Source organism: Pituophis catenifer, unplaced genomic scaffold (assembly GCF_029215685.1).
Source record: "Pituophis catenifer annectens isolate HBS135680 unplaced genomic scaffold, rPitCat1.0.hap2 SCAF_2, whole genome shotgun sequence".
In the NCBI taxonomy this organism is placed as follows: domain Eukaryota; kingdom Metazoa; phylum Chordata; class Lepidosauria; order Squamata; family Colubridae; genus Pituophis; species Pituophis catenifer.
This window is the reverse complement of record NW_027256882.1, coordinates 246,004,141-246,031,306: the sequence shown is the minus strand read 5'-3', so window position 1 is coordinate 246,031,306 and position 27,166 is coordinate 246,004,141. Positions and strand designations below refer to the sequence as shown.

Below are 27,166 nucleotides of genomic sequence, written 5' to 3'. Positions count from 1 at the left end.
ACCTATCACTCCAATACTGTATTTGCTAAATATTTTCAAATTGATAATTATGATATTAAATAACATGTTTACAAATGCTCCAAAGTATTGCACACAGAAGAGAACAAACATCATTAAATACAGAAGAAAGTTTGAGTAACCTTGCATAAGATTTCATTTTTGAACAGAACTGCTGTCTTAAACAGGAAGAGATGGGATCATACTGGAAGACCAGAAATAGTTGTAGGGTGGAACTTCAATATACCTTCTAGCTAAGGAATGATTTAAGACTATGATGACCACTAAGACAGCTACTTTAAGAGAGTGCTGAAGAGTTTTCAAAACTCCAGATGTGCCTAGTGGTTTCTAATATAGGATGCCTACAACAGACTGATTCTTAGGAACATGCAAAAGATAGTGTTTTCTCTTCAGAGTTTTTAGTTAGTAATAATTTAGGATGTCAACATATTTATTGTAATTTACAACCCAGAGTTAGTTTGAATTGAGGTATAATTTAAAGGCAATCAGCATAATTTGCAATATAGATAATATTACAAGTATGGTGGTAGCTATTTCATACTGGACTTTGAACCAGATTTCAAAATATTTAATACTCTGATAGGTCTATCAATCTTTTAAAACAAATTAAATAAATTGAAAAAGGGTATCAGGGACGCTAAAGCTATGTACAGACTGAGGATTGAACATCTTTTTGAGAACTCAGACTCTTGTTGGGTATAGCAAGGTCTGCGACAAATCACGGGGCAGAGCAATAAAAATAGTTTGTTTGGAAGTAGAGATTCTTTGGCTGAGCAGCTAAATCAATTTTTCAGCCGCTTTGAGGTGGGAACAGGAATGACCATCATTCCAGCATCTATCACTGATAGTACACCACTAACATCTACCATCGATAGACAACAACTTCTATTGCAGATCTCTGATGTGAGACGCACTTTCCAGAATGTTAACATCCGGAAGGCAGCTGGGCCTGATGGAATCATGGGACGAGTTGTTCGGGTCTGTGCTGCAGAGCTAGCTGGAGTGTTCACAGATATTTTCAATCTATCCCTGTTGCAGTGATCTATCCCTACTTGCCTGAAGACATCTATTATAATGCCAGTCCCTAAGCAGACAGTAGTGGTATCTCTTAATGATTATAGACCAGAAGCTTTAACATCTGTTGTCACGAAATGTTTTGAGAGACTGTGTTGAACTATATTAAGGCTAGTCTTCCATCTACTTGGACCCATACCAATTTGCATATAGGTGTAATAGATCAACTGATGATACTATTGTTGTCCATGCTGTATTGAATCATTTGGAACAACAGAGAACATATATAAGGTTGTTATTTGTGGATTATAGCTCTGCCTTTAACACCATTCTATCCAACAGGTTGTTTCTTAAAATGGACATTGCTTACCTGAACGTCCCATTTATGATCGCTGCGAAGACATTCCTTCCTCTGGGTAGCTCACTTTGTGATTTGTTCCTCTGAGTGCCAATCATTCCCTCTGAAGCTGCACTTGCTGTCCCTTCCTGTTTCCCATCAGTCTTTTTTTGCGAAGGTGATCCATGCAGACGAGATGATGCCACCATGTTGAAAATCCAGGGAAAGCACCAGCTGCAGAAGGAAACAAAGGAAATCCCGCCCAAGGCTGGGAAACGAGATCCGGGCGGGCCGGAATGTCTTCGCAGCGATCATAAATGTGACGTTCAGATAAGCAACGTCCAATTTCCTGACTCGCTGCTCAGACATTCCTCCCTCTGGGATATACCCAAGCTTAAGGATTCTGGGTGGGGATCGAGGACTCCTTCTGGCCTTGGGTAGAAATTACAGCTTGCAAAACACGTCTGCCGAAGGCAGCATCCGCTGAAGTGTAAACATCTAAACGGTAATGTCTAACAAATGAAGAAATCAAGGACCAAGTGGCTGCACGACAAATGTCATCAATTGACGCCTGAGTAGCCCAGGCTGCCAAAGTAGCAGCACTACGTGTTGAATGTGGAAGAATACGACCTGGAACAGGACCCCTCGGCAATTCGTATGCCTTAGAAATGCAGGCCTTGATCCATTGCCCAACAGTCGCAGAAGATACCTTCGAGCCCAGAGAGGAAGGCATGAAAGACACCAGCAGCGCCTCAGTTTTACGGAATGAAGATGTCCTACTGATGTAACGTTTCACAGCTCTACGGACATCTAGAGTGTGCCAGCGTTTTTCTGAGGGATGTCTGGGATCCGGGCAGAAATTTGGTAAGACGATTCTGTGTCCTGTGGAAATGCGAGTTAATTTTGGGAATAAACGCAGGGTCCAATCTTAGAACTACACGGTCTGAATGAAATATGCAAAGGTCGCTCCGGATGGAAAAGGCCGCAATCTCAGAAACCCGATGAGCAGAAGTAATGGCCAGCAAAAAGGCGACTTTCAAGGTGAGGTAACGGAGAGAAACCGTGCTGATTGGTTCAAACAGAGCAGATGTCAAGGATTGTAAAACTAGTGTGATAGGTGGGATACTGGTGAATAGTCGGAAGCCGAAGATTCGATGCGCCCAGCAGAAAGGATCTGATGCTTGAATCATGGGACAGTGGTTATTGGCTGTCGCCAGACAGAACCGTAGACAAGGCTGCTACCTGCCTACGGAGCGTAGATGTTGCTAAACCTTTTGCAAAACCCGCATGAAGAAACTGCAGAACATCTGGCACCATTGCCACATGACAGGCGCACCACTCTGCAAAGGTCCGCCAAGTGGCATTGTAGATGCACACAGTCGACGGACGTCTGGCCGCTTGGATGACCGAAATAACTTCACTGGATAGATGACTCTTAGTCAGTCGAATCCTCTCAAGCGCCAGATGGTCAACTGAAGCCATTCTGGCTCTGGATGTTGGACGGCGCCTTGAGTCAGAGAAATCTGATTGGATGGAATTCGCCATGGCTGTTCTATGGACAGTGAGACAAGATCGGCGAACTATGCCCTCTGAGGCCAATGTGGAGCCACCAGAAGGAGATCCGCCCTTTCCTTGATCAGTTTTTGAATGACCTTGGGAATAATCGGGAGTCAGAGGAAAGGCGTAAAGAAGACCCCGAGGCCACGTGGATCGAAGCGCATCGTGACCTTCTGCACCGTGTGTTGGGAAGCGGGAGAAGAACCTCGGCAGTTGAGCGTTGCTCAGAGTCGCAAAGAGATCCAGAACCGGGGTCCTGAACTGGCGAGAGAGTTCCTGGAAGAGACAGGGATCCAATCTCCATTCCGACTGATCCAAGAGACCCCGACTGAGCCAATCCGCTTCTCGATTCAGTTCACCCGAGATGTGTTTGGCCTTCAGGGACAAGACATGGCGCTCTGCCCACAATATCAACCGTTCCGTCTCCTCCATCAACGACCAGGAACGGGTGCCCCCCTGACGATTGATGTGGACTTTTGTGGTGGTGTTGTCGGTCAATATGAGGATGTGATTATGTAACACTAAGTGATGGAAATGCACCAACGCCAGTCGCACCGCCCGAAGCTCCAACCAATTGATGCTGTGGTGTGCTTCCACCTGAGACCAGGTGCCCTGAGCTAGATGTGATTGAAGATGGCCCCCCCATCCGTGACGACTTGCATCCGTTGTCAAAACGAGTTGCTCCTGCTCCAGGAATGGGGATCCTCGTTCGAGAGCTGGAGAAAGCCACCAACAGAGTGAGAGACGAACTGGGGCTGGTACCTTGACTTTGGAGAGAGATTCGCCTCTCCCTTGACACTGGAATGGGAGGAGAAACCACTGCAGACGTCGCAGGTGGAAACGCGCCCACGGAACTATAGCAATGCAGGAGATGAACTTCCCCAGGAGCTGGGAGAGAAGAAACAGGAGCACCTTGGTGAGAGTCAGAACCTTGGTGACTAGATCCTGAATGCTGGACAGACGGTCGGGAGACAGATAGACCCGACCCTGAACAGAGTCTATGACCGCTCCAAGGTGCAATATTCTGGTCGTGGGACTCAGATGACTCTTGTCGAGATTCAGCGTGAACCCGTGATCCTGAAGAGCTTGAATGACACGATGCCTGTCCAAATCTGCTTGTGATATTATAGAAGAAAGGATCAAAATGTCGTCCAGATAACAAACCAAACGAACTGGAACTTCCCGGAGTGACGCTGCCAGAGGTGCCAGAATCTTTGTGAAGGTCCTTGGCACTGACAAGAGACCAAATGGCATCACCTTGTGCTGAAAATGGGTGCTGGCAAAGGCGAATCTGAGGAATTGTCTGTGTGCCGGGTGAACAGGTACATGCAGATAAGCCTCCTTCAAGTCTATTGACTGCATGAGATCACCTTGCCGGATGCATCCCAGAAGAGATTTGAGGGAATGCATTTTGAAACGGCGATATACTAAATGCTTGTTGAGACGTTTCAAGTTGAGAATCCCCCTCCAACTCCCCGAACTTTTCGGAACTAGAAAGAGAGTCGAGTAAAAGCCGGTCCCGGCTTGGTCCTCCAGAACCCGCTCTATAGCGTCTATTTGCAGGAGATGCTGTATTTCCAAGTCTAACAGATGATGCTTGGCCGGTTGGGATGGCCATGGATGATAACCGAAAAGGCTGGGGGGGGCTGGAACTGAACTCCAACGATAGACCATCGGTGACAGTGTGAAGGATCCATGCATCTGATGTAGTGTCTTCCCATTGGTGGTAGAAGGATTGCAGTTTTCCCCCAATAGGAATATGGGGCTGCGAGTCACTTGCCCCGACGGGAGTAACGGGAGGAAGCCGCTCGGAAGGGGCGGTGGAAACTGGACTGGCGTCTACCGCGATCTCGAAAGGAAGCTCGATCCGAAGCTGGTTGGTAGGAATATGATGAGGACCGATGGTAAGATGAGCTGCCGGTTCCCTGGTCACTACGAAAGGACTGTCTTTGGTAAGGAGAAAATCTCCTATCCGGTTGCCTAATAGCAGAGGGCAAAACCTTCTTGTCCCTGTTCTCCACAAGGACAGCGTCAAGCGAAGCTCCAAACAGGGAAGGACTCATATAGGGTGCAGCAATGAGACGCCATTTTGATTTCATGTCAGCCTTCCAATTACGAAGCCAAAGAAGGCGACGAGATGATACGGTGGAGGCCAAAGCACATGAAGCAAACCTGGCCACGTCTAATGAAGAGTCTGCTGAATATTCAGCCGCTGCAACAATTTTTGCCACATCTTGCTGAAGGCGAGCATTATCCTGAGGCAACCTATCTCGCAGCTGGCGTAGCCAAACTAGAGACGCCCTATTGAAAAAGGAGGCTGAGGTCGCTGCTCAAATGGACCAGGCCGCAGCCTGGTGAGTTTTTCGAAAGGCCATCTCCGCTCTTTTATCTTCAAATTTTAAACCATCACCAACCTCACCGACGAGAACTGAAGAGGAAGTAAGGCCGGCCACAGGTTCATCAACAGTTGGTAGTTGCAGTAATGGATCAAGCTCCGGAGCCGAACAGTACAGCTTCTTGTCAAAGGAATTCGGTCCAGTGAGTGAAGTGGGATGCTCCCACGGCTTCTGGATGACCTGTGCAAAGAGATCTGGGCAAGGCACAAAATCAGAATCAGTTTTAGGCAAGAGAAACAAGTTATCACTAATGTTAGCTTGAGGTTGAGATGAAGACGTCTGGTCAAGTCCAACCCCCATATTAGTAGCAGCTTTAGCTTTACGTAATAGCTGTTTGAACAATGATGGTTTAAACAAACCAGGAAAAGCCGGTTTGTCCGGCAACTGTTCCTCTTCCCCTGACAGTTCGAAATCATCTAGAATTTCCTCCTCTCGAGCATGCTCCATCATGTGCTCACAGGAAGTATGAGAAGGTGTTGGCTGCCCTTGAGCCACTGGAAACTGACAAGGAATATGTGCGTCGCCCTCAAGGGGAAGCATACATCCAGTCTGTTGCAATCCAACCTGGAAAATATGAGAAATGGCTTGAGAAACCAAAGAATTAAAGTCCACAAACTGAGAAGGCGCCTGACCCTCCTCTGGACGAAGCCCAGCTGCTGTAGGCGTAAACGTGGCTTCTGGCACAGGACGAGGCATTGGAGAAGCGTGATGAGCTGCAACAGAGGTACATGGTTGTGACTGTTCCATAGGCAGGAGAACTGCATCCTGAGAATCTGAAACCACCTCACAGCGAAAGCCATTTTCCTGGTCAGCCTCAGGAGAGGCCACCTGATCGGATCTGCCTTGGTCCCCAGGAGCCTGCACAATAATCTCAGGAGTAAGGGGAACTTGTGCTGCTTTCTGTGCTTTAGAGAAACAACGCTCTAAGGTGTTGTGCCTCCTCAGATCATATTTGTCCATGGGAGGCTTAGATTTGGCTTTAGAGGCCTTGGAATTTTTTCCCTTGGATCCCTTTGAAGGGACAGTAGGACTAGTGGATGGATCCTGGTCCAGATCAGAGAACAATTCCACATCAGACATGTTGAAATACAGAGTAATTACTCTAATATTATATATATATATATATATGGATCAGACTTCCTTTGATTTGATTCTTTTTAGCTCTTTTCTTAGTTTTGTCTTTTTTGTTTTTTGATGTTTTTTTTATATATATAAAAGATAATAAATTCCAGTAATCAATTAATTCTGATAATTAGAAATATATATAATGAAATGCAGCCAAGGCTCTCTCTCTCTTTTTTCTTTTTTTTTTTTAATTAAGCAATAATAATAATGATGAAATTAATAAGTAATTTGCAATTAGTTGTAATACTTCCCTTCTCTGAAGGTCCCGGAATGAAATGCAGAAAGAAGGTAGGCAGGTAAAACAGACAGCGTCCCAACCTGCAGGAAGAGCCAGGCCAGCAAGATCCCCACTAAAAAGCCCAGGTAAAAAGCGCGGCAAGGCAGTTCAAAATGGCGGTGCTAAACTGGCGGTTAAGGCTTCTCCGCACTTCGGCAATCCAAGACAGTCTCGCAGCAGAAAATAACGCCGAAACAAGTGGGGCCGGGATCCCGCAGCCTCAGCGAGGCGCTTCCCGGTTAGCAGAGTGTGCCAGCCGGCAGGGACTCTGAAGCCGCTACAAGCGTTGGTGAGGGCTGCGAGGCGAGACAATAATGCTGTGCCAGCAATGCTACGCCCGCGGCTAACAAATTAGCTAATAATAGGGCTATCGGCCAGCAACAAAGTAAATGTAAATGAAAAAAACGCGAGCAGCGATCGGAGCCCTGAATCGCCTACTCACAAGCCCAGCCGACCGAAAGGAACTCCCACGTTGCGCAGCCCTCACAGCAGGAAGAAATTTGGCAAAAAAACTCTAATCTTTAAATATACTTTTTCAAACTTTTAGCAGAGAAAGGCACTCGAGTTTGAACCCTTTCACTGAGTGAAAAAAGACTGATGGGAAACAGGAAGGGACAGCAAGTGCAGCTTCAGAGGGAATGATTGGCACTCAGAGGAACAAATCACAAAGTGAGCTACCCAGAGGGAGGAATGTCTGAGCAGCAAGTCAGGAAATTGACCGGTTTTGGTATAAATCAGAAGATTTGTTTGTGGATAAAGGATTTTCTGACAGATAGGCCACAGTCAGTAAGGATGGGATCTCACTATTCTACTCTGATACTAAACACAGGAGCCCCCCAGGGTTGTGTGCTAAGCCCCTTCCTCTATTTCTTTTATACACATGACTGCATCCCATTGTATAACACCAACACAATTATTAAATTTAAGGATGACACGACAGTCTCGGGGCTCATTAATAAGAACAATGAGTCTGCTTATAAAAAGGAAGTACAAGGGCTGACATTGTGGTGTAAAGAAAATAATTTTATACTTAACTTAATCTTATACTTAAAATAATCTTATAATTGATATCAGAAGGAAGAGATATGTACATTTACTATTATACATAAATGAAGAGGCGGTGGAGAGGGTTGGTAGTTTTGAATTTCTGGGCATTTATATCTCAGAGGACCTCTCATGGACTATGACTGCTGACATGCTTGTGAAGAAGGCACAGAAGAGGCTGTACTTCCTGAGAATGCTCAGGAAGATAAATCTATCTCAGCATCTACTTCTGCTCTACTATTGCAGCACCATTGAGAGTGTCCTGACATACAGCATTCTTGCATGGTATGGGAGCAGCTCTGCAGCGGACATAAAAGCTCTACAGAGAATTATTAAAACTGCCCAGAATATCATCAGGCTCCAGCTATCAGCCCTGGATGACATCTTCGCATCTCGCTGTTTGAGGAAGTTGTACAACGTTCTCAGAGACTCTTCCCATCCTGCTTACAATCTTTTTGGACTGTTGCCTTCAGGCAGAAGATACAGAACAATTAAAACTTGGACCACACATCTTCTGAATAGTTTTTATCCTAGAACTATAATTGCACTCAACAATGAACTAAAGGGCCACCATCAGTGAGCTGTTGGACAGCATTACTTGGTTTGCTGTGTGGATGCTTGGGTGGTTTAGGAGTGGAGAATTTTTGGTGGGTGGGGGTGTGTCTGGGGATTGTCATGTGTGTTGGGCTTGGTTTCTGGGTGTTATGTGAATTTCGTTGTATGGGTATATTGTGTATATACATACAATGACAATAAACTTTACAATACAATATTACAAAATATATAAATATTGTAGTTAATATTCCTAATTGTGTTGGACTTTTAGGTAATAGATATAATTAAACCACACTGACCTAAACTGTTATTGCTGCTGGTTGGCCATGAAGCTACTCTATCCCTTAATGTTTTCTTTTTACATGGGTCATCCAATTTCACAGAAAGTTCTACTTCTTCCTTCCTGATTTCTCGCACAAGCTGCATACGACATCGTGTGAAATCTTGAAAGGAAATTTTTCCATGTTCATCTGCACCAAGCTGATGCATGATTTCAATCACAGATTCTTCCATGTTCAGTTGGCGACACACCATCAGCAAATCATTCCTAAAGAAAGAAAAAATAAAACCCAAAATAAATTTAATTTAATAAAAAAAAATGCTAATATGTCCAGTTATTTTAAATATAATAAAGTTAATGAAGGATATTTTAGAGATTTTAGAGATAACCAATTTCAATCAGAGCAAAGATGTCTGATTAAAGAAACAAATTTATATACTCCAATATTTTTGCTACAATCAAGATTCTGCCCATCCTATCTCATTTTATTAAAAAGATTTGATGCTTTGTCAAATAAGAAGAAATGATACTATCTCTGAATTCATATGATGGAAGAATAGGGTGGTACAAAACAGAAAAGTATTTTCTGGATTCAAAATGAATATACTTCTCCCGCATCTTCATCCCAGTTTATTAGCTGGAAAAAAAAATACTCTTATCAAGATAGTGGCAAATAACACCACAAGTATTTATGTATGATATAGGTACTGTATATGTGAATTTTTTATTTCTCTTAAAGTAGGCTGCGAAGTATTTGAAATACATTTCATGCATCCCCATACAAAAACATTTTGAATATATATAGGACACAAACAAAATAAAAAATTATATTTAAAAAAACAGATTTTAAGTATAACATCAAACTTTTCCCTCTGAAATCATTAAGATTCTGTTTTTCTCTATTATTTTGTGTGCATGTTCCACACTTTTGTGAGAATTGAGCCTACTAATGTAACTTATTCTATAACTAGTTTTTAATTTTTAAATTTTGCATAATATTGTTGAGTGCCTTTGGTATTGAAAAAATAGATTATGAAATTGTTGAAATAAATCCCTGCAATGCTGGCTACTAGTAATATTTTGAAACATTTATATGAAGCAATTAATATTCTAGCTTCTAATGTTTGCTCCAAGTTTTCCTTCTCATCACTGCCTGCCTGCTTTAGCCATTTAGATTCAAATCTGAACAGAAGGAAAAGATTGGGGAAAAAATTGTGACTGCTGCAATTCTTCCCACTTCTGTTGCTGGTCACTTGTGGCAAGTAAACTATTAGCACTAGTGATAAAGACTATCAAGGGTAATGGAACAGGCTGCAGACAACCTTCTGGCATGCATATTAGCAGAAGGCCAATAACACTATTGTTACCTTTCTATAGTATATAGAAATAGAATTAGAGTTGGAAGGGACCTTGGAGGTCTTCTAGTCCAACCCCCTGCTTAGGCAGGAAACCCTATAACATTTCAGACAAATGGTTATCCAATCCCTTCTTAAAAACCGCCAGTGTTTTGGGTTTTTTTTGCTGGAGGTAGATTCAAATTCAATGTTTGACAGAAGAAGAAGAAATATATTTGGATGACTGGAAACTGCAACTTAATTATTACAGATGTACACAGAAATGGAAAAACTGAAACTTTCACAATAGCGGAATGGATTGTGAAAGTGCTAGAATTGACAGAAATGATAAAACTGATTTGCTTGGTCAGAGACAAAATAATAAGTACTTTAAGTACAATAAGATTAGAAACGCATTATGGCCTTTCTAATGAAAATGAAAAAAAAGGAAGTAATGATTTATGGATTTGATAAATTGAATACTTTATTTGGCCAAGTTTGATTAGACACACAAGATAAGTCTAGGACAACTTTGTACAGCCAGCTGACTACTGTCAGCTTGCCAGGGCCAACTCACCATCACCATGTTGCAACAAGACAACTCCATATGTCCAACTTGCCGTGGGAATAACCCACTACGGGTGGCTGGAGAGAAAGCTGGGAAGGTGAATGAGCAGGTATGTAGAGCAGACCAGTGGCAGCAGCTGGGGGCTTCCCATTTTCACACTACCTGCCATTGCTGTCGCTGCTGTACCAAACTCCAGCCAGTTCAGAGTTCGGGCCATTTGGCAGTGGTGGTGGTAAGCGGGTTGAGTAGTGGGGAAATGATGGCAGCTGATCATATCCCATTTTCACACAACCTATTAGGCAGTGGCAGTGTGTCTGAAAACGAGATGTCCAACCACTGCTGGCTCCCCACCACCAACCCCGCCCATCACTGCTGTCACTGCATTACCCACACATTGCCACCACCAAACAGTCCATGGTGGTGGCAGGGGGGTATATGAAAATGGCATGTGCCCAGCCACCACCTTATCTCCCACCCCACCCACTGCCGCTGTCCCTGGCTTCTTCAGCCCGTAAGTTGTTTATTGAATGTATTGTTTATTGAATTTATATTCAATATATTAAGTGGTGGCAGTGGCTTGGGGCGTGAAAATAGAAAGCTCCTGGCCACTGCTACCACACTGCACTCTGTCCACCTGCTCACTTGCCCGCCTCACTCCCTGGGCCATCCACAGAGAATTGTCCTCATGGGAGGTTGACTGTGTGGAATTGTCCTGTTGTGACTTGACAGCGGTAAATTGGCAAAGGCAACTTGGCAGCAGTGAGCTGGCAGTGTCATGTTGTCCCATTTCAACAAGGAATTTCTTCTGTGCAGAAATTCTCAGTGTACATATAAAACAACAGAATAATTATAGTCATAACCTTTTTCATATTTTCTTTATATTTATTAATTTATATAAAAATATGTATATAATATCTGTCTGTCTATTTACATATGTTTGTGTATATTTGTTTTAAACTTTTAAGAAGGTAGCAGTATCAAAACACTGAATACACATTGCTCTTTACAGAAATAATTCCATATATGAAGTAGTATAGTTGTATTGGCAAAGTTTGAAATAGTCTTTATTTTTTGCAACAGGCCAAGAAAGAAGATTTTCAAATAATATGTTTGTAGTTTGTAGCTATCTGTTTGTAAAATAATTTTCAAGCTTTTCCCTCTATTATCTTTTATATTTATTACTCTGCCTATCAATCTTGAGATTGTCTTGATCCTATATAGCTACATTAATACTTTTTAATTAATATAAATTTATATTTTAATTTAAAATTATTAGTTTATTATTTTCAATAATTTAACATAATAAAGTAATATTAAATTAAGATTAATCTCTTATGAAACCAGGATGAAAGTTGCTTGGTAACTGGTTGTACAGTACATCAGCTATCACGCCTTCTGAAGGACAATCCTTAAATTCAATGATGCCTTAATCTTGCATTTCTTTTAGCATATTATATTTTGAATCAAATAATAAATCCATTATTGACTTCAAAAGTAAGAGCTGGCTAGGTTTAGCTTAATTTTCTGTCTCTGAATAACTGGTCAACAAACCACATCCCAACATGTTTGAGCACCCTGGCTTGGTTGACAAAATTACTGCTATAATTGGCTTCTACTGATGCATATTCAAACTGAACTCCAATGGAAATTTAGAATATGGCATGTCATCAAATCAAATCAAATCTATATCCACATACCCAACTAGTTTTATGTTCAAGACTATTTGCAATCTTCTTTTGAATGGTGTTTTCAAATAACTCATTCCTTTTCAAAGCTGAACTGACACTGTTAAAGTTTGCGGCTGCAGATGTATTATCAAAATTCTAATTTCTAGAAAATCCCCAGAAACTACATAAGAGCCTCCTCTGTGGTATGAATTACATGTGTTATTAACAGCATAAATTACTTATATTTTTATATGTCAGTTTTTAAGTATACAAAGAGTCCTATAGTGCAGACTGGTCACTTTGATTTGTGTGAGGTTGTGGTCATTAAACAGAATGATGCCCAGGCTTTAATGTATTTCTAATCCTATTTAGAGATAATTGATAAAAAGCAAATGTTCATCAATTTTTTTTACACTATTTCTTAGACAACTTATTTCTTAGACTTGTACAAAGATTCTGTCATTGCTAGCCATCTTGCCTAAAATACCCAATTACATGATTTTATTTTGCTTTCTGCCATACTTGGAAGAAAAGAGAAAATAAAGGTTTCCCTATACTTTTTCTAACTTCTGTTCCCATTTGTACTGATTTAAACTTATTAGGAAAGCTTCTCAGAGAAAAAGCTTGGCATTTGGCCTAGTATGAAAAGAAAAGAACTATTTGAACTTATAAAATGGAAGCAATCCAAAATAAAGAAGAGTTCCATTATATTTCAAAGACTTCTACGTAAGGAAATTCAATGGCATACTGTTATCAGTACTACATAGTCCAAAAGATTGATTCTTGAATGTCTTTTTATATATTGGACAAATGTTATAGAGAACTTCAAGGATGATGTTTAAGATTGTGGGGGGGGGGGGAGGATGGAAAACAGTTCATAGGTCAGTATAACAGTACCAGCAGCCTTAATATGTGGGAGGACAGGAAAGAAGATGTAACATCATCTACATTCCCCAACATTTCTCAAGTTTCAGCAATACCTACTAAATCTCATTTGTCTTCTGCAGTAAGAAATGTGTTTCTTAAAATAAGTCCTCCATACACTATACATTTGTATAAAGTCATTGAAACCCTTGTGTCACATAACTTGACCTGCTCTTTTCTGTATTTATGTATTCCTTACTAGAGGTCTCTGCATTCTCTACATACCCTTCAACCCCATTTCAGTTCTTTGCACTGAACTATTTTGTGTTCTCCTACATCATTTAGTTTGACCTCCTGTAGATCAGTATCTCCCTGTAGACCATTGTTCCCAATTTTTAACAGGTACAACCGATTTCTTGCCAGGGATCACTCATCTCAGAAATACCTATATCATGGGGCCTTTATTTGAACATCTATATTTTCGTGAAATGAGACTTCTGCCTTTATTACTCTCTGAACCCATTTGGAAAACATGCATATCCTGAAAGATATTAGGATCTAGGTTTCTTAAATCAAGATATTTGTTTCCTGTTTTGAAGACTGATAGGCATAATAAAAGGCTGCAATTTGATTCCAAATTATATATAGAATTCATTTTGTGATATAATTCAAATTTAATAATTTTAAATTATAACAATATTTTAAATTAGTTGATTTTTATGCTTGATTTTAAGATTTTCATTTAAGTATGAATTGCCCTCAATGCATATGTGACAAAATATACAACTGTAACATGTACAGGTAGTCCTCAACTTATTGAGGACTATTGAATCCAAAATTTCTGTTGCTGTAAGACATTTGTTAAGTGAGTTTTGACCCATTTTTACAACCTTTCTTGCCACGGTTGTTAAGTGAATCACTGCAGTTGTTAAGTTAGTATCTTGGTTGAAAAGTGAATCTGGCTTTCCTATTTTCTTTGCTTGTCAGAAGATTGCAAAAGGTGATCACATGATCCTGGGACACTGTAACTGTAACTGACTCAATAAATATAGTTAGTTTCAAGAGTCTCAATTCTGACCATGTGACTGACCATGGGGATGCTGCAATGGTTGTAAGTGTGAAAAACGATCATAAGTCTCCTTTTTCAAAGTTATAAGTCGCCGTTATAACTTTGAACAGTCATTAATGAACTGTTGTAAATCAAGGGCTACAGAGGTGGGTTTTAGCAGGTTCTGACCAGTTCTGGAGAATTGGTAGCGGAAATTTTGAGTAGTTCGGAGAACCGGTAGTAAAAATTCCGATTGGCCCCACCCCCATCTGCCTCCCGAGTCCCATCTGATTGGAAGAAATGGGGATTTTGCAGTAACCTTCCCCTGCCACGCCCACCAAGCTATGCCATGCCCACCAAGCCACACCCACAGAACCGGTAGTAAAAAATTTTGAAACCCACCACTGAAGGGCTACCTGTATTAACTAAACAATGTTCCCAGATGTGTTAGCAGCCAAGGTATCTGAAATTTTAGCTTCTTTAAGAGGTACCACATTTTAAGAGAAAACCACAGCTTAATTTTATAAGAAATTAAAAAGTGAGTTATATATTTCATGGGGAAAAATAATTGAAATACCCAAGTTTGGAATATCAATGCGGCTGGGTAACAAAAAACATGAACTTTACTTCTTGAATCCATTTTTCAACATTTTTTCTCTTGTTTCTCAAATGGCTTTATGGTTTAAAATGTAGCAATATATTTCCATGTGGCATAAATTTAATAAATTAAAGGACTGAATTAATTCTACATTAGTAATAAAGTGATTTTGTTACGTTTATTTTAATCATCATCATTGAATGTGGATTCTTTTCTCACTATAAAACCATTACTATAATTTTTTGTAAGTATTTTTTTTTTACTCCACTATTAAACATTACATGCACACACATATATATTTGAAAGGCCATTACTCTATTATGGTTCCCTCAGATGAAATTCCAGCCTCACCTGTCATCCACTGCATGAAAAACAGTTTCCAACTGGCATGCACAATGCTCAGGTTCTTTTTTTTTATTCCTTACAAAGAGTTCCTTTTCTATCCCTTCCTTGCCATTAAGTGGTCATTTTTATTTGTGCAGTCAAAATGCAGCAACTGAATAAGTGATCTTGAAAAGCTAGTCAAAGTTTATGAAATTGAAGCAAGATTATCCCTTTTTCAAAGGTGTAAAATATTTGTTACAATTATTGTCAAGCTTCTGGCAAATGCCTCAAACCAAATGCAAGATTCTTACTGAAACCTTTTTAAACCAGATTTATTGTCACAAGAATTTCAGCAACTGGTAATAACCCGTACATGTTTATTTCCATATCTATTTTATTAACTTATGAATAACCTATAGTCGGAGACACAACTAACCTATTTTATTAGCTACTTTTTACTAAAATTAGAAAGATAATGTGAAACAAGTTTGAGAAATATATTATTGCTCCATGTTCCAACATGACGCTGCCATGTATGTGACAAATATATATTTTGTATATGAAGTGATGCATATGCTCTATTAATGCAAACAACAAGAATCCACTGTATACACAGAAAAGTCAAAATGAAACATTATGTATTATCATTCTAAAAGAACACAGGAAAGACAACAACACACAATTTTGAATTGTGACATTTTAGTTCTTATCAATGTCATTAACAACCTGTAGGTTTGCTTTTTTTTTGAAAAGGAGTTATCTAGTATGCACATACATAATTATATATAAAGATCTACATAAAAAACTGAGAAAACAATTTTAGTAATCTTTGAGAGCAATTATGAAGAAAAAGATGGAAAACATCAACACAGCAATGTCTCAAATGTTCAAATCCTCAAGCCTGGCAAACACAGAAGCAAACACACTCTGGAACCGTTGGATGCAGGTTTATTCAAGCCTGAGGCGTAGCACAAATTGAGTATATAGCAGTCCATTGCAAAGTCAGCGCTGGGAACTACTGCCTCCCAGCACTCTTTATAAGCAGGACCACATCCCTCAGCCCCACCCACCAACCGGCGTCAGCATCCAGTTCCGCAACAGCAGGCACTTCGGTCCACCATCTGGTGCTTGGTCCGCACTGGTCTCCGTCCCATGGTTCATAGACTGCTTCCGCTCCGCACGCTATTACATCCGGTGCCAGCCAGCTGGGTCCCGAAAGGCCGCCAGTCAGCTGTGCGGATGCTGATGCTGCCATTGCCTCCCTTGCTGCACTTCATGCTGCGCCAGGGGTTGACGCCATCTCAGCTGAGTACCTTGTTAGCGACCGGGGCCATCAGCTGGTATGCCACCGCACAGTTGTTCCTGCCACTGTGCTTTCCAATTCCCCCCTCCCCCCAGGTACGGTCGGGGTTTGACACAATGCTGATATGATAATAATCCCTTAAAATATAAAGCTGCTTTATAAAAAGTTAAAAACTTCATATTCTGTACACAAGACTACTCATATTAGCATTATAGGAAATTAACATGCATTACTGGTGCAGCAGGAATAGAGTTATATCCTGCAGATTTTTTTCTAATTCATTTAACACTGTATTTGATCATTTTATTTTATTCATTAACATATAAAACAAGTCAGAGAAAATGTAAATTTTGCTTTCCTTCCAACTACCTTATCAATTTCTGTTTCTTTTAATAGATTACCACCAAGATTACACTTGGAATCACATCATTTAAAGTTTTAAAAAAGCACTAAAATATTTTTTTATAGGCTCGTCTGAAATTTCTTTATAGCAAACTAGCTGAATAACCGTGCTCTGCTACCAAACTATGTGATCTGGCTTGATAAATCGACACTTACAGCTTGAAAATTAATGAGTAGTTACGATTGGCCTCTCCTATTCCCTTCTCTCCCTCAGCCTTGCCCCACAGAAGTCTCCCCTATCCTATCCCCGGCTTGCCATTGTGAAAGTAAAACTGAAACTCCTCTCCTCTGCTTGTATTTTGCATTTGGAACAGATTTCTTTTCAGGTGGAGAGGGGTAGAATTCCTTAACATCAGAGGGCTGTTTGGAAAGTGAAACAGTATTTGCTGTGTGAGCAAGGAGGAGACAGGAAGTAGGCCAGTCTTATTTTGACAACAGTTATTAAAATGTTCATGGTATTATAGGGAAATATTTTAAAGCATTAGTTCATTAGCTGAATTTTAAATGACACCCTGTACTGCCAAATGCAATTCCTTTTTAATATCAATCAGCATTTTTTAAAATTCACATTTTAAAATGTCACCCTAACTATTCATAGTATGAAAATTAACTGTTCTCTCTGGAGGTGCCTTTCCTCTCCATATGTAGCTTTTATTACCCAGCTAGTATTCAAAGAGTTTTCAATTTAATGTACCACAAAAGCTTTTCACAGCTGAGACACCATATAACTTCATTAAGTATGCAAATAGCTTGTCTCCACACACCAAATTAAGTTGCATACAATAGGAAAGCACTTGCTTTAGTAAAAGAATAAATACCAGTTCTCCATAAAACTCATGTTTATGAGGGCTTTTAAGACAAGAAACAACTTCATTCACTAATGTACATGGGGAAACAAGAGTACAAAATGCATGCAAAAAAGAAAATATTTTTAAGTTTTAATATCCAGAATTTTTTGTTGTTAGTTGTGAAGTCGTGTTCAACCCATCGCGACCCCATGGACAATGTTCCTCCAGGACTTCCTGTCCTCTACCATCCTCTGGAGTCCATTTAAATATCCAGAATATAAAGGGTAAATTTCACATGTATAAGAAAATATATTCCTCACTAATTTGAATTTATAGTTGCTTTCTTTATAAAGCAGAGGAAGTCATGTCTCAAAACTAGTCTTTGAAAACAAGGTAGTCAAAACAAGCTGGAGAGATCAGAGTTGACAGAGTACAGTAGAATCTCTGGTTACGAACACTTCTGACCACGACCAAATTGGGTTCCAACCAAAACATTCACAATTTTTCCCCTCGTGGCTGATTTCCCCTTCTGCGCCATTTTTTTTGCAAGCACCAGATTTCCAAAATTAGGTTCAGGTCACGATCAAAGTTATGGAATGAATTATGGTCATGACCAGAAGTTCTACTGTATATGTTCCCAGACATTCCATCTTGTGTTGTTGCAGATCCATATAAGAGGCTTCATATACAAGTAAGTAGCTAGTATCTGAATTGTGCTTCATTTGTAAGCTATTAAGATTTATTGAACTTAAACTGTTTCATGACCAGTTAAAAAGAAATGGCAATCATACTGATAGAAGCAAGCACAAGGGGCTTCTACATAGAAGTATGAGAAGAAATTATCATTTCTGGACAAAGTGTTTACTGGAGGCAGGGAGAGGGAGAGATTTGTATTTAGATTTTTTGACCCAGTGTCTTAGAAATGTCAATCAGTAAACAAAACTTGTAATAAACAATAGCCTAGCTTAACACAATCTTTAATCAAACGATGCATGAAATTGATAGAACAGTAAAATCTTATGTTACTCTTGCCATTAAAGATCATTACTGTTACATATTTGGCTTGAGAATATTTAACAATCTCTAAGTGAACAGATAGATTGTCAGAATCAGTTGCAGGATGTTCAGCCTAATAACCCAATCCTAAACTCTTCAGGATAGAGTGGTTAAGGCATCAGTTTTTAAACTGGGAGACTGTTAATTCTAGTTCTGCTTTAGGCATGATCCTGATCCTGATCTTGGGTTAGTTCTATTTTCTTAGCCCTAAGAAGTAGGCAGTGGCAAATCTCTTCAAAACTCTTGCCAAGAAAACTGCAGGGCTAGTCAAGGCAGTTGCCAGATGTCCAGACAGACAGACAGACAGACAGACAGACAGACAGACGGCTTCTGAATGGATGGAAAATGGCAGATTGATGTGCCTCCTTCTGTTTTTTTAGAAATCTATCCTGGATGTATCAGTCCCAAATATATCACTTAGATAGACTATGTCTAAGGATAATCTTTATTCAGGATAGTTTTCTAAGATATTTCAAGACTGGGCTGGTAAGCTGCCATGAAGTGATAAATAACTTCTTAGAGTGCTGGAGGGCAGGATACATTTCACAGTGAGTGCAGCTAGGATTAAAACAACAATTGACTCATTTTAAATTATACTAAAGTCAAAATAGCAAACATTTGTTTCCCCCAAATATTGTTATATTCAAAATTATAATTTCGTTTCAACTTTTGAAAGGACTCTGAAGATTGCACTCAAGGTTGGGTGAGGGGGGTGAGGGGGCTGGCTCCGTGAATCCATGCCAAGCTATACATTCTATTCTGCTTACTTGTAAGTATTTACAAGACAATATTGGTATTTTCAGATGGATACTTAGATACTGTAACAGAATTTACAACTCTTATAAGTAGTTCTAAAGATAGTTGCTCAAGTAATTTAATGGTAAAGTATGTGTATAAAACTAACCATCATTTATAGTAGTAGCAACAACCCAAATCAATCCAGTGCAGATCTCTTACTTTTCAATGACAGAAATTCAATTATCCCACCAAATAAATGTTATGAAGGTACTTTAATAGAACACCCCCACCTAGAAGCACTTTCCAAACTTTTAAAAAACAAAAATGAGGCCAGGAATAAAGCCATGTGAATTAAATCCATGTAATTCCCTGTGAAAAGAATTATGAGTTTCACTTGGTTTGGAATGAAAAATGCAGGTTTTTCTGTTATTTACTCTACTGAAACTGGGATTACCAGTAGTTCATTTTTGTTGATAGTGTACTAGAAGTTCAGCCTTTTTCTTTTTTGTTTCTTCCTACTACAATATAGGTATGGTAGTTCTCGATTTACAACTATAATTCATCCCAGGAATAAGATTCTAAGTTGTGCCAATCATTATGCAGGTCACCATGTGACTATATGTGATTTTACGATCTTTGCAATGGTCATTGAGTGAATCATAGTACTCATGAAACAAACATGGCCATTATTAAGAAAACCCATTATCTGCAATGGGCCATCACATGACCACAAGACATTCCACATCTCCAACAGCATCTATCAATCTCTATCCCTTTATAAAATGAAACATGCATATGTAATAAACATAAAACAATACTTTGTTGAATTGTAATTTTAGACATAGAGGGATTTGAGATAATGATCTTAAAGGGCTGATATTTGTCAAGGTAGTTGGATTCTAACATTTCCCCTATTTTAAATGGTGTCAAATATTTCAATTTGGTCTAAATGTTTAAAAAGTAAATCTTGCTATTTATTCATCAGCCCAAGGAGGGAAAAACTTGCCTTATAATGTAATTTTAATGTGTAACATCAACTGAAGATTCCTAAAAATCAAAGGAATCTTTCCTAAACAAATCTGTGCATATTTTCAAAAATACATTTTCAGAATATATTGAATACACTAAAACATTTTAAAATTATCTTATTCCATCACTTTGAACATTAAAGTAACTAAAAATATAAGCAACTACTTTATTTTTAAAACACTGTATACATCAGTTTTTCACAACAAATGAGAATAGCAAACCAAAGAGCATCAAGAATTTCAATATTTCATCAATATGGAGGAGTTTCATTCTGTGCATAAGTATTCTGAAAGAACTACCAAAAAGCAAACCTCAAAGGATTCCATTGTAGATATTTAGTTTCCATTTAGTTTCCATTCCAGCAGTACTTCTGCTGACTAACAATCGAGTATGTTCAAATTGCTTTCCACAGGTACTGCTTTTAACTATTTATAGTTAACAGTGTATGTCCCTCTACACACTGACAGAACTCCCCAAGTAATTTACTACTGTACTTAAGAATTTACCACCAATAACTACTGTCTTGCCTGAACACTCGTGCCTTTTTTTTTCTTCAGTCATATGGTTTTCAAAACCAATTAACAATTTCAAAACTTTTTAAAAATTCACAGTATCAATGAATTCAAATCAGAAAGATATATTGGCCAAATATGAAACATGATGAGGTTAGATTCTTATGCTAAGGTTACAATGCTCCTTTAAATCTTTCCCTGTATTACAAGATGTTCTCGATTTTGTGCTTCTTTGTGTTTTTATTTATACTTTTCAGTTCTTTAATTATTGTAGGACAGTATGGAGCATGAACATTTCTGGGCTTCTCACATTATTTTTGTTGTGCTTAAAGGAGCTTTTATTACTGTATATTTCATCTCACTATAAAGAATAGACGATTAATTTTAGATTCTAAATTTAATCATTGAAGGATGGCATATATGGCACATATGAAGGATGGCTTCCTTTAATAAATACTGTATTAAATCCATCAAGATATGTTGGGGGCTTGCGAGAATACCTTCCCCAAATCATACTTTAATTAGTTTTAAAATCTTAAACTGTGTAGTTTCAATCTTTTAATATATTATTTTTCTACTTGTTTTATAACTTGTAAGCTACAGTACAGTACCCACAGTCACCTTATAGAGGAGGTGAGTGGCATAAAAATTTAATAAATAAATAAAAATGAATAGATTGCATTACTTAGTACAAAGCTAAGATAAGGAGCTCTAATGGGAAAAACGGTGATAGTGGAAACCTGTTTCTTTTTCATCTCCTCCTTCAACCGCTGAACAAATAAAGCAGCTCAGCTTAATCTGAAGTAGCTCAACAGGAGTAACAACCAGAGGAGATACTTTAAAGTAACCAGTGCGGCATTTTTACCATCCCAACAAGTAATTCCAATCACAGCTTAAACTTTTAAACTTAAAAAAGGGGCAAAGATCCCGTTTTCCTGACACTGCAGTCGGAATGCAAATCTTACACAGAACTTTTTTAAGAAACACGGGCAAGAAACTGGGAGAGGCAAAATGGCTCGAAGGAGAAGGAGGGCTTGTTCTGAGAACCATTTCTACTCGCTGGGAAAATGCCAACGTGCCAGTCACTTAAGTAGTCAGAAGGTGCTCTGGGCCCATTCGGCGGCGTTCCTGGCAGAACTGACGGCACCTCCCCACGTCCACCATTCAGCGCGGGGCAAATACCCGACTCAGAAACTCAACTCAGAAACTTGCGAGGAAAGTTGACCCGCACTTTACGGGGACTCACGGAGCACTTTATATCTCTTATTCGACCTGCGTTAACGGTTGTTCGCTGCGGAACGAAAGGTTGCCTCTGCCCTTCAGCTCTTCCCTCACCTGCTGATAAAGCCGTCGCCGTCCCCGTCGCACGTCTGGAAGAGGCGCCTCATCCTCTCCTCCTCGCCGGTGCTGGAAGTGTCGCTGCTGCTGCTGCTCCCGGTGCTGCTCACGCTCACCTCTACCACCACTGCCGGGCCAGCCGCCGTCGCCATCGTACCCTCTCTTCCGAGGAGGAGGAGGAGGAGGCGACGGCGACTCAAGCCCGCTCAGGCGTCCAAGGTTCCCGGAACCTCCAGCTCGCCAGGGAACCCCCTGCGCGCGCGCGCTCCCCTTTCCCAGCTCAGCTGTCGCGCGTACAAAGCACGGGAAGGCTGCACAATGAAAACAAGGAGGGTGGGGAAATCCAGACGCTCCGCCGCTCCTTCTCGCGCACGAATTCAGCGCGCGCCGCCTTGGGCTCCAATCAGGCACATCCTAGGGACGGCGCGCGCATTGGCTGGCGCGCGAGACCCTCTCTGGCCCTTTTCTTCTTTGGAGCCAAAAGCCGGGGAAGGGGGAGGGGGGGTATTCGTCGGGTTGCAACCGTAAGAGCACGGAAGAGTTAAAAAGAAGGTGGCGGACGCAGAGGTGGAAGTTGGCGTGCGTAGTTATGATTTCGGCTCGTTTCTCCGGGACGTCGGCGAATGAACGGAGGAGTATCTTTCTGGAGCGAATGGAAAGAATATTTGTTAACGTCTGCAGAGTGCATATCCATGGACGACCACCGTAAAACTGCACTGCAAAAGTTATGTTTGGACTTGCTGACGATTAGCCTTGAGCAAAAATGCTTCTATCTGCGTTTCGTGCCAAACAATCATTATGTATGTCATATAAGAGATGTAAAAGTGTCGTTGGTAAAAGTAGAAGGAAATGTTGCATCTGGCCAAAATATACCTGTTTATATTACGTTACACATTAACTATACTGTAATCGTAAATTTGCATTGCCTTAAGTAAAACTTTCCTATGACTCTGTCTGATTTCTCTTGAAGTGATTTATTGATTAGCAAACTCAATGTTGCAAATGTATGCTTTATGAACATGAGATCAAATCTCCAACTTGATATGTAAATTAATTCAATTTAACTTTAAATACTTTTAGCCAATGTGGCAGATTTTCATTTGTTTTTAGTAGCTTTATTTTCTACCTTTCAGCAGCTACATTGTACTTGAGTTTGTGAATAATGGAGAGTTGACGTACTATGAAATGGTTTATGGAAGTGTGTTTGGGGTTTTTTTTTTTGATACACCACCATCTGTCTGGCTTATGGTACTCAAGTGCGCAGCCCCGTTGTGAACTGGTAGTAAAAGTAAGCAGAACCCGCCCCTGCCTCAATTGTTATCAATTTCACCTGAGTTGTTGGGATCCTCTATAGTAGGTGCCTGGAGAGATTGCAGGGTAGCTTAATTTGGAAGTAGAAATTAATTCAGAGATCCAAGTCCTAAATTATATTGCATTTTACAGAACAAATTAACAATTAAATTGTACATATGAGTGATTAGAACAAGCCAGTTAAGTACCAGAGAGAGATATATTCTCAATTAAAAAGCTCCTGGAATTAAAAATTTAAATAAATAGCATAATAATATAAGAAATATATTAAAGAGAAAATGAAATGGATTATAAAATTTTATATCATACTTGACAACCCAAGTCCTGCTGGGCCATCGTTTCAGAGATTTCTTTAACTAAACAGAATATTACCACAAATGGGCAATAAAACAGTGACATCAGGAGCAATTTACAACTTCCCCACTGAGTTTCCTTGTGCAGGTAGCATCGGAAATCTTCCTCCCTCGCATTCCTGACAACTTTCCCATTGAGTTTGCTTGTGGGCAGCTTGCAAGAAAGTCAGTGGGGAAACCAGCACTGTAGCAAGTCCAACACCATCAGGGGTATAAATGGCTGCTACTGAGTAGGTGAAGAAGGGAGGATGCATGGAGGTGCAGGTCAGAAACAGTACATGGGTACATGTGAGAGGTGCTGTTGGAAGGGATGGGTGTGTGGGTTTGCACCAGAGATGCCACATGGGTTGTAGAGGATATGTGGATGGGCAGCATAATTTGGGCAGAGTATCTGGGATGCACAGAAGATGCTATGCAGGCTATGTGTATGACATACGTTAATAACAGTGCATGGGGTCCAGGGGTGCTATTCAGCAGGTTCTGGAGAACCGGTAGCGGAAATTTTGAGTAGTTCAGAGAACCAGCAAATACCACCTCTGGCTGGCCCAGAGTGGGGTGGGAATGGAGATTTTCCAATATCCTTCCCCCAGGAGTGGGGAGGGAATGGGGATTTTGCAGTATCCTTCCCCTGCCATGACCAACAAGCCACGCTCACAGAACTGGTAGTAAAAAAATTTGATTTCCACCACTGATGGGATCACAGGTATGCACAAGGGGTGCTGTGCAGATCAAGGATGTGCAGTGTGGCAATGCGGGTTATTAAGAATGGAAGGATGCAGGGAATGGAATGCAGTCAGAGATGGCATGCAGTAGGGGATTGCTTGGATTTGTGAAAGATGCCTGGAAATGTTTGTGAGTTTTGCTATGCAGATTGGGAATAAGGCATAGGAGGTGGTGCCGGTTAGGAAGGTGTGTGGGAATGCCTAAAGTGCCAAATAGGTCAGGGAAAGTGTGCATGAAGTAATGCAGATCTGGGAGATGAGGTGCATGGGGGTGAGCAAAGTGCTGGGTGGGTCAAGGCAGGCATCTAAGGTGTAGGTTGGGTCAGAGAAGGCATGTGGGGGGCAACATGGGAGGCATTGTGGGAGCATGTAGATGGGAAGGATGCATGGGGATTCTTTTCTGTTTCTTCCTCTCCCTTTCCAGCAGGCAAGTGGCTGGTACTGATTCAGGAAGGGAGTGAGGGATTGCAAGAGTGGCTGGTAAACTGCCACAGAACATTAAAAATGAAGATTGTGTGACTTAGCTGCAGCCCAGCAGCAGCCTGCAGCACTGAAGCCACAATGTCCCCAAATTTCATTCCCTTGGAAATCATTACTTCTGTATCTAGGTTCAAAAGGTATCTTGGTTCAAAAATTGTTGCCTAATAGTTCACGATATTACCCATTTAAAGATAATATCAAGAGTTTTAGTAGCATATAGATCTGATATTTGAGTTTATAGCAATAACATTTTCAAACATTGTAGTATTCTTCTGGTAGACTGTAAACTCAAAACTAGATTGACATGGTCATGACATGGTGGGGAAGAATAGAAAGAAAATTCCAGGATGGACATAGGTTTAATACTCTTCCATAACATTAGATCTGCATATAGAACAATGTAGTAGTCAGTACATGAGAAAATAAAAATGCTGTTTCTCCAGAAAGCTTCCATGTTTAGCTGGATAGTAGGATCTCTTTTTTTTATTGAAGCACAGATATCCAGTGATGAAATTCAGAACTTGCCTGTAGATACAATTAAATATATACTAAAATATAAGAGGCTAAGTTCAAATAGGATTTTGCCTTTTTTTTTTTTTTGCTTTAATTTATATGCCGCCCTTCTCCGGAGACTCAGGGCGGCTTACAATGCGTTAAGCAATAGCCCTCATACTTTTGTATATTTATACAAAGTCAGTTTATTGCTCCCATAATCTGGGTCCTCATTTTACCTACCTTTGAAAGGATGGAAGATTGGGTCAACCTTGAGCCTGGTGAGATTTGAACTTGCAGTAATTGCAAGCAAATGTTAATAACAGTATTTTAGTCCTTATGGTTAAATCAAAGGCTTCTTCCTCAGAATGACAGAAAACCCTACCAAGATGCCAAATTTTGATTTGGTTTAGGATGCTTTGTGAAGGCAGCCACTGTGATTTATTACTTAGCAGAAGTATGTTTCATTACTAAACAACTTGTTTAAGACAACGCTGGAAGTATGCCAGACATCATCATCTGATCCACAAAAACTTATGTAAAAATAAAGTTATCCATCTCCATCATGCCAGAAAAAGGATGTGTTGTTGTTCTATTTATTTAACATGCTCAGAAGGCGATCTCTTTCGGGAGATTTAACCATATTTTAAAAATCACCCTAATCACACAACACCCTGGAATCGTATTTTAATTTAGCCCGCTCGCAGTATCAGTGTCTGTCCACTAGGCCAAAATGTGGCACCGACCTATAAAACAGCCACGCTCAGTAAATCGAATCGGGCTTGACTCGCAATATCGTCGCATTTTGAGACAGAGGAAAGAGACCTCCCCTCGTCAGCGCCAGTTTATAAAAGCGGCTTCTTCTCTTTCTACCTTCCCTTTCCCGCCTGGAAGGCTGTGACGTCACCCGCGCAGCCGAAGACTCCACCCCTTGAGCTGCTCCTTTCGGTTTCCCGACCGAGTTTTGGGCTGTCTCGGGCCTGCTGCGGCCCTACTCAGCTCCCTCTGCCGGCGCCGAGCATCCCGAGCTGAGCTTGAGCTCCAGGACGGCCCTAGGAGATGTCCCGGCCAAATAGCGTCTCGCCTCGGCCCTCGGGGACCGGCCCTCGGCCCTCGGGGAGCGGGTCCACAAGCGGAGGCCCCTCCACCGCCCCCACCGCCTCCTCTTCGTCGTCCTGCTCCGGCGGTGGTCGCACTAAGGGACTGAAGGACATTCGTATTGACGAAGAAGTGAAAATCGCTGTGAATATCTCTCTGGAACGGTTTCGCTATGGGGACCAACGAGGTAAAGGCTGGTTCCCTACTCCCGAGGCGACCCACAGTTGATTTGGGGGGGGGGGAGTCGTCCCTTCTTTGAAACAGGGCAGCCCCCCCCCAAACAAGCTAATCCACTGTTAAAGGTTTGCAAATTAAGTTGGTTCTTCCTCTGAATTGACCTGCAAGCGCTCTCTCAGTGTATCGGACAAACACAATGAGAGTTGTGATTCAACACAACTGGAGGGTATTCCTTATGGAATAATCAATTCCTGGTAAACAACTGCCTGTATTGTTTCTCTTACCCTTGGGGTCAAAAGTGATATATGTCTTATGTAAAGGAGGCCAACCTTATCTCCCCCTTCATTAGTTACTCTGGCTA

General features: G+C 40.6%; 1 protein-coding gene across 1 annotated transcript in view; it reads right to left on the bottom strand.

Annotated features, from left to right (window-relative positions):
- The window catches only part of MCC (MCC regulator of WNT signaling pathway), a 202,918-nt gene extending 180,594 nt beyond the window's left edge, over window positions 1–22,324 (bottom strand). The window contains exons 1-2 of the mRNA XM_070938731.1: window positions 22,170–22,324; window positions 8,623–8,870 (exon numbers count right to left, since the gene is read on the bottom strand). Coding sequence (XP_070794832.1) covers window positions 8,623–8,870; window positions 22,170–22,324 — 403 coding nt within the window. The remainder of the gene's footprint in view (window positions 1–8,622; window positions 8,871–22,169) is intronic.
- Window positions 22,325–27,166: the final 4,842 nt, after the last annotated feature.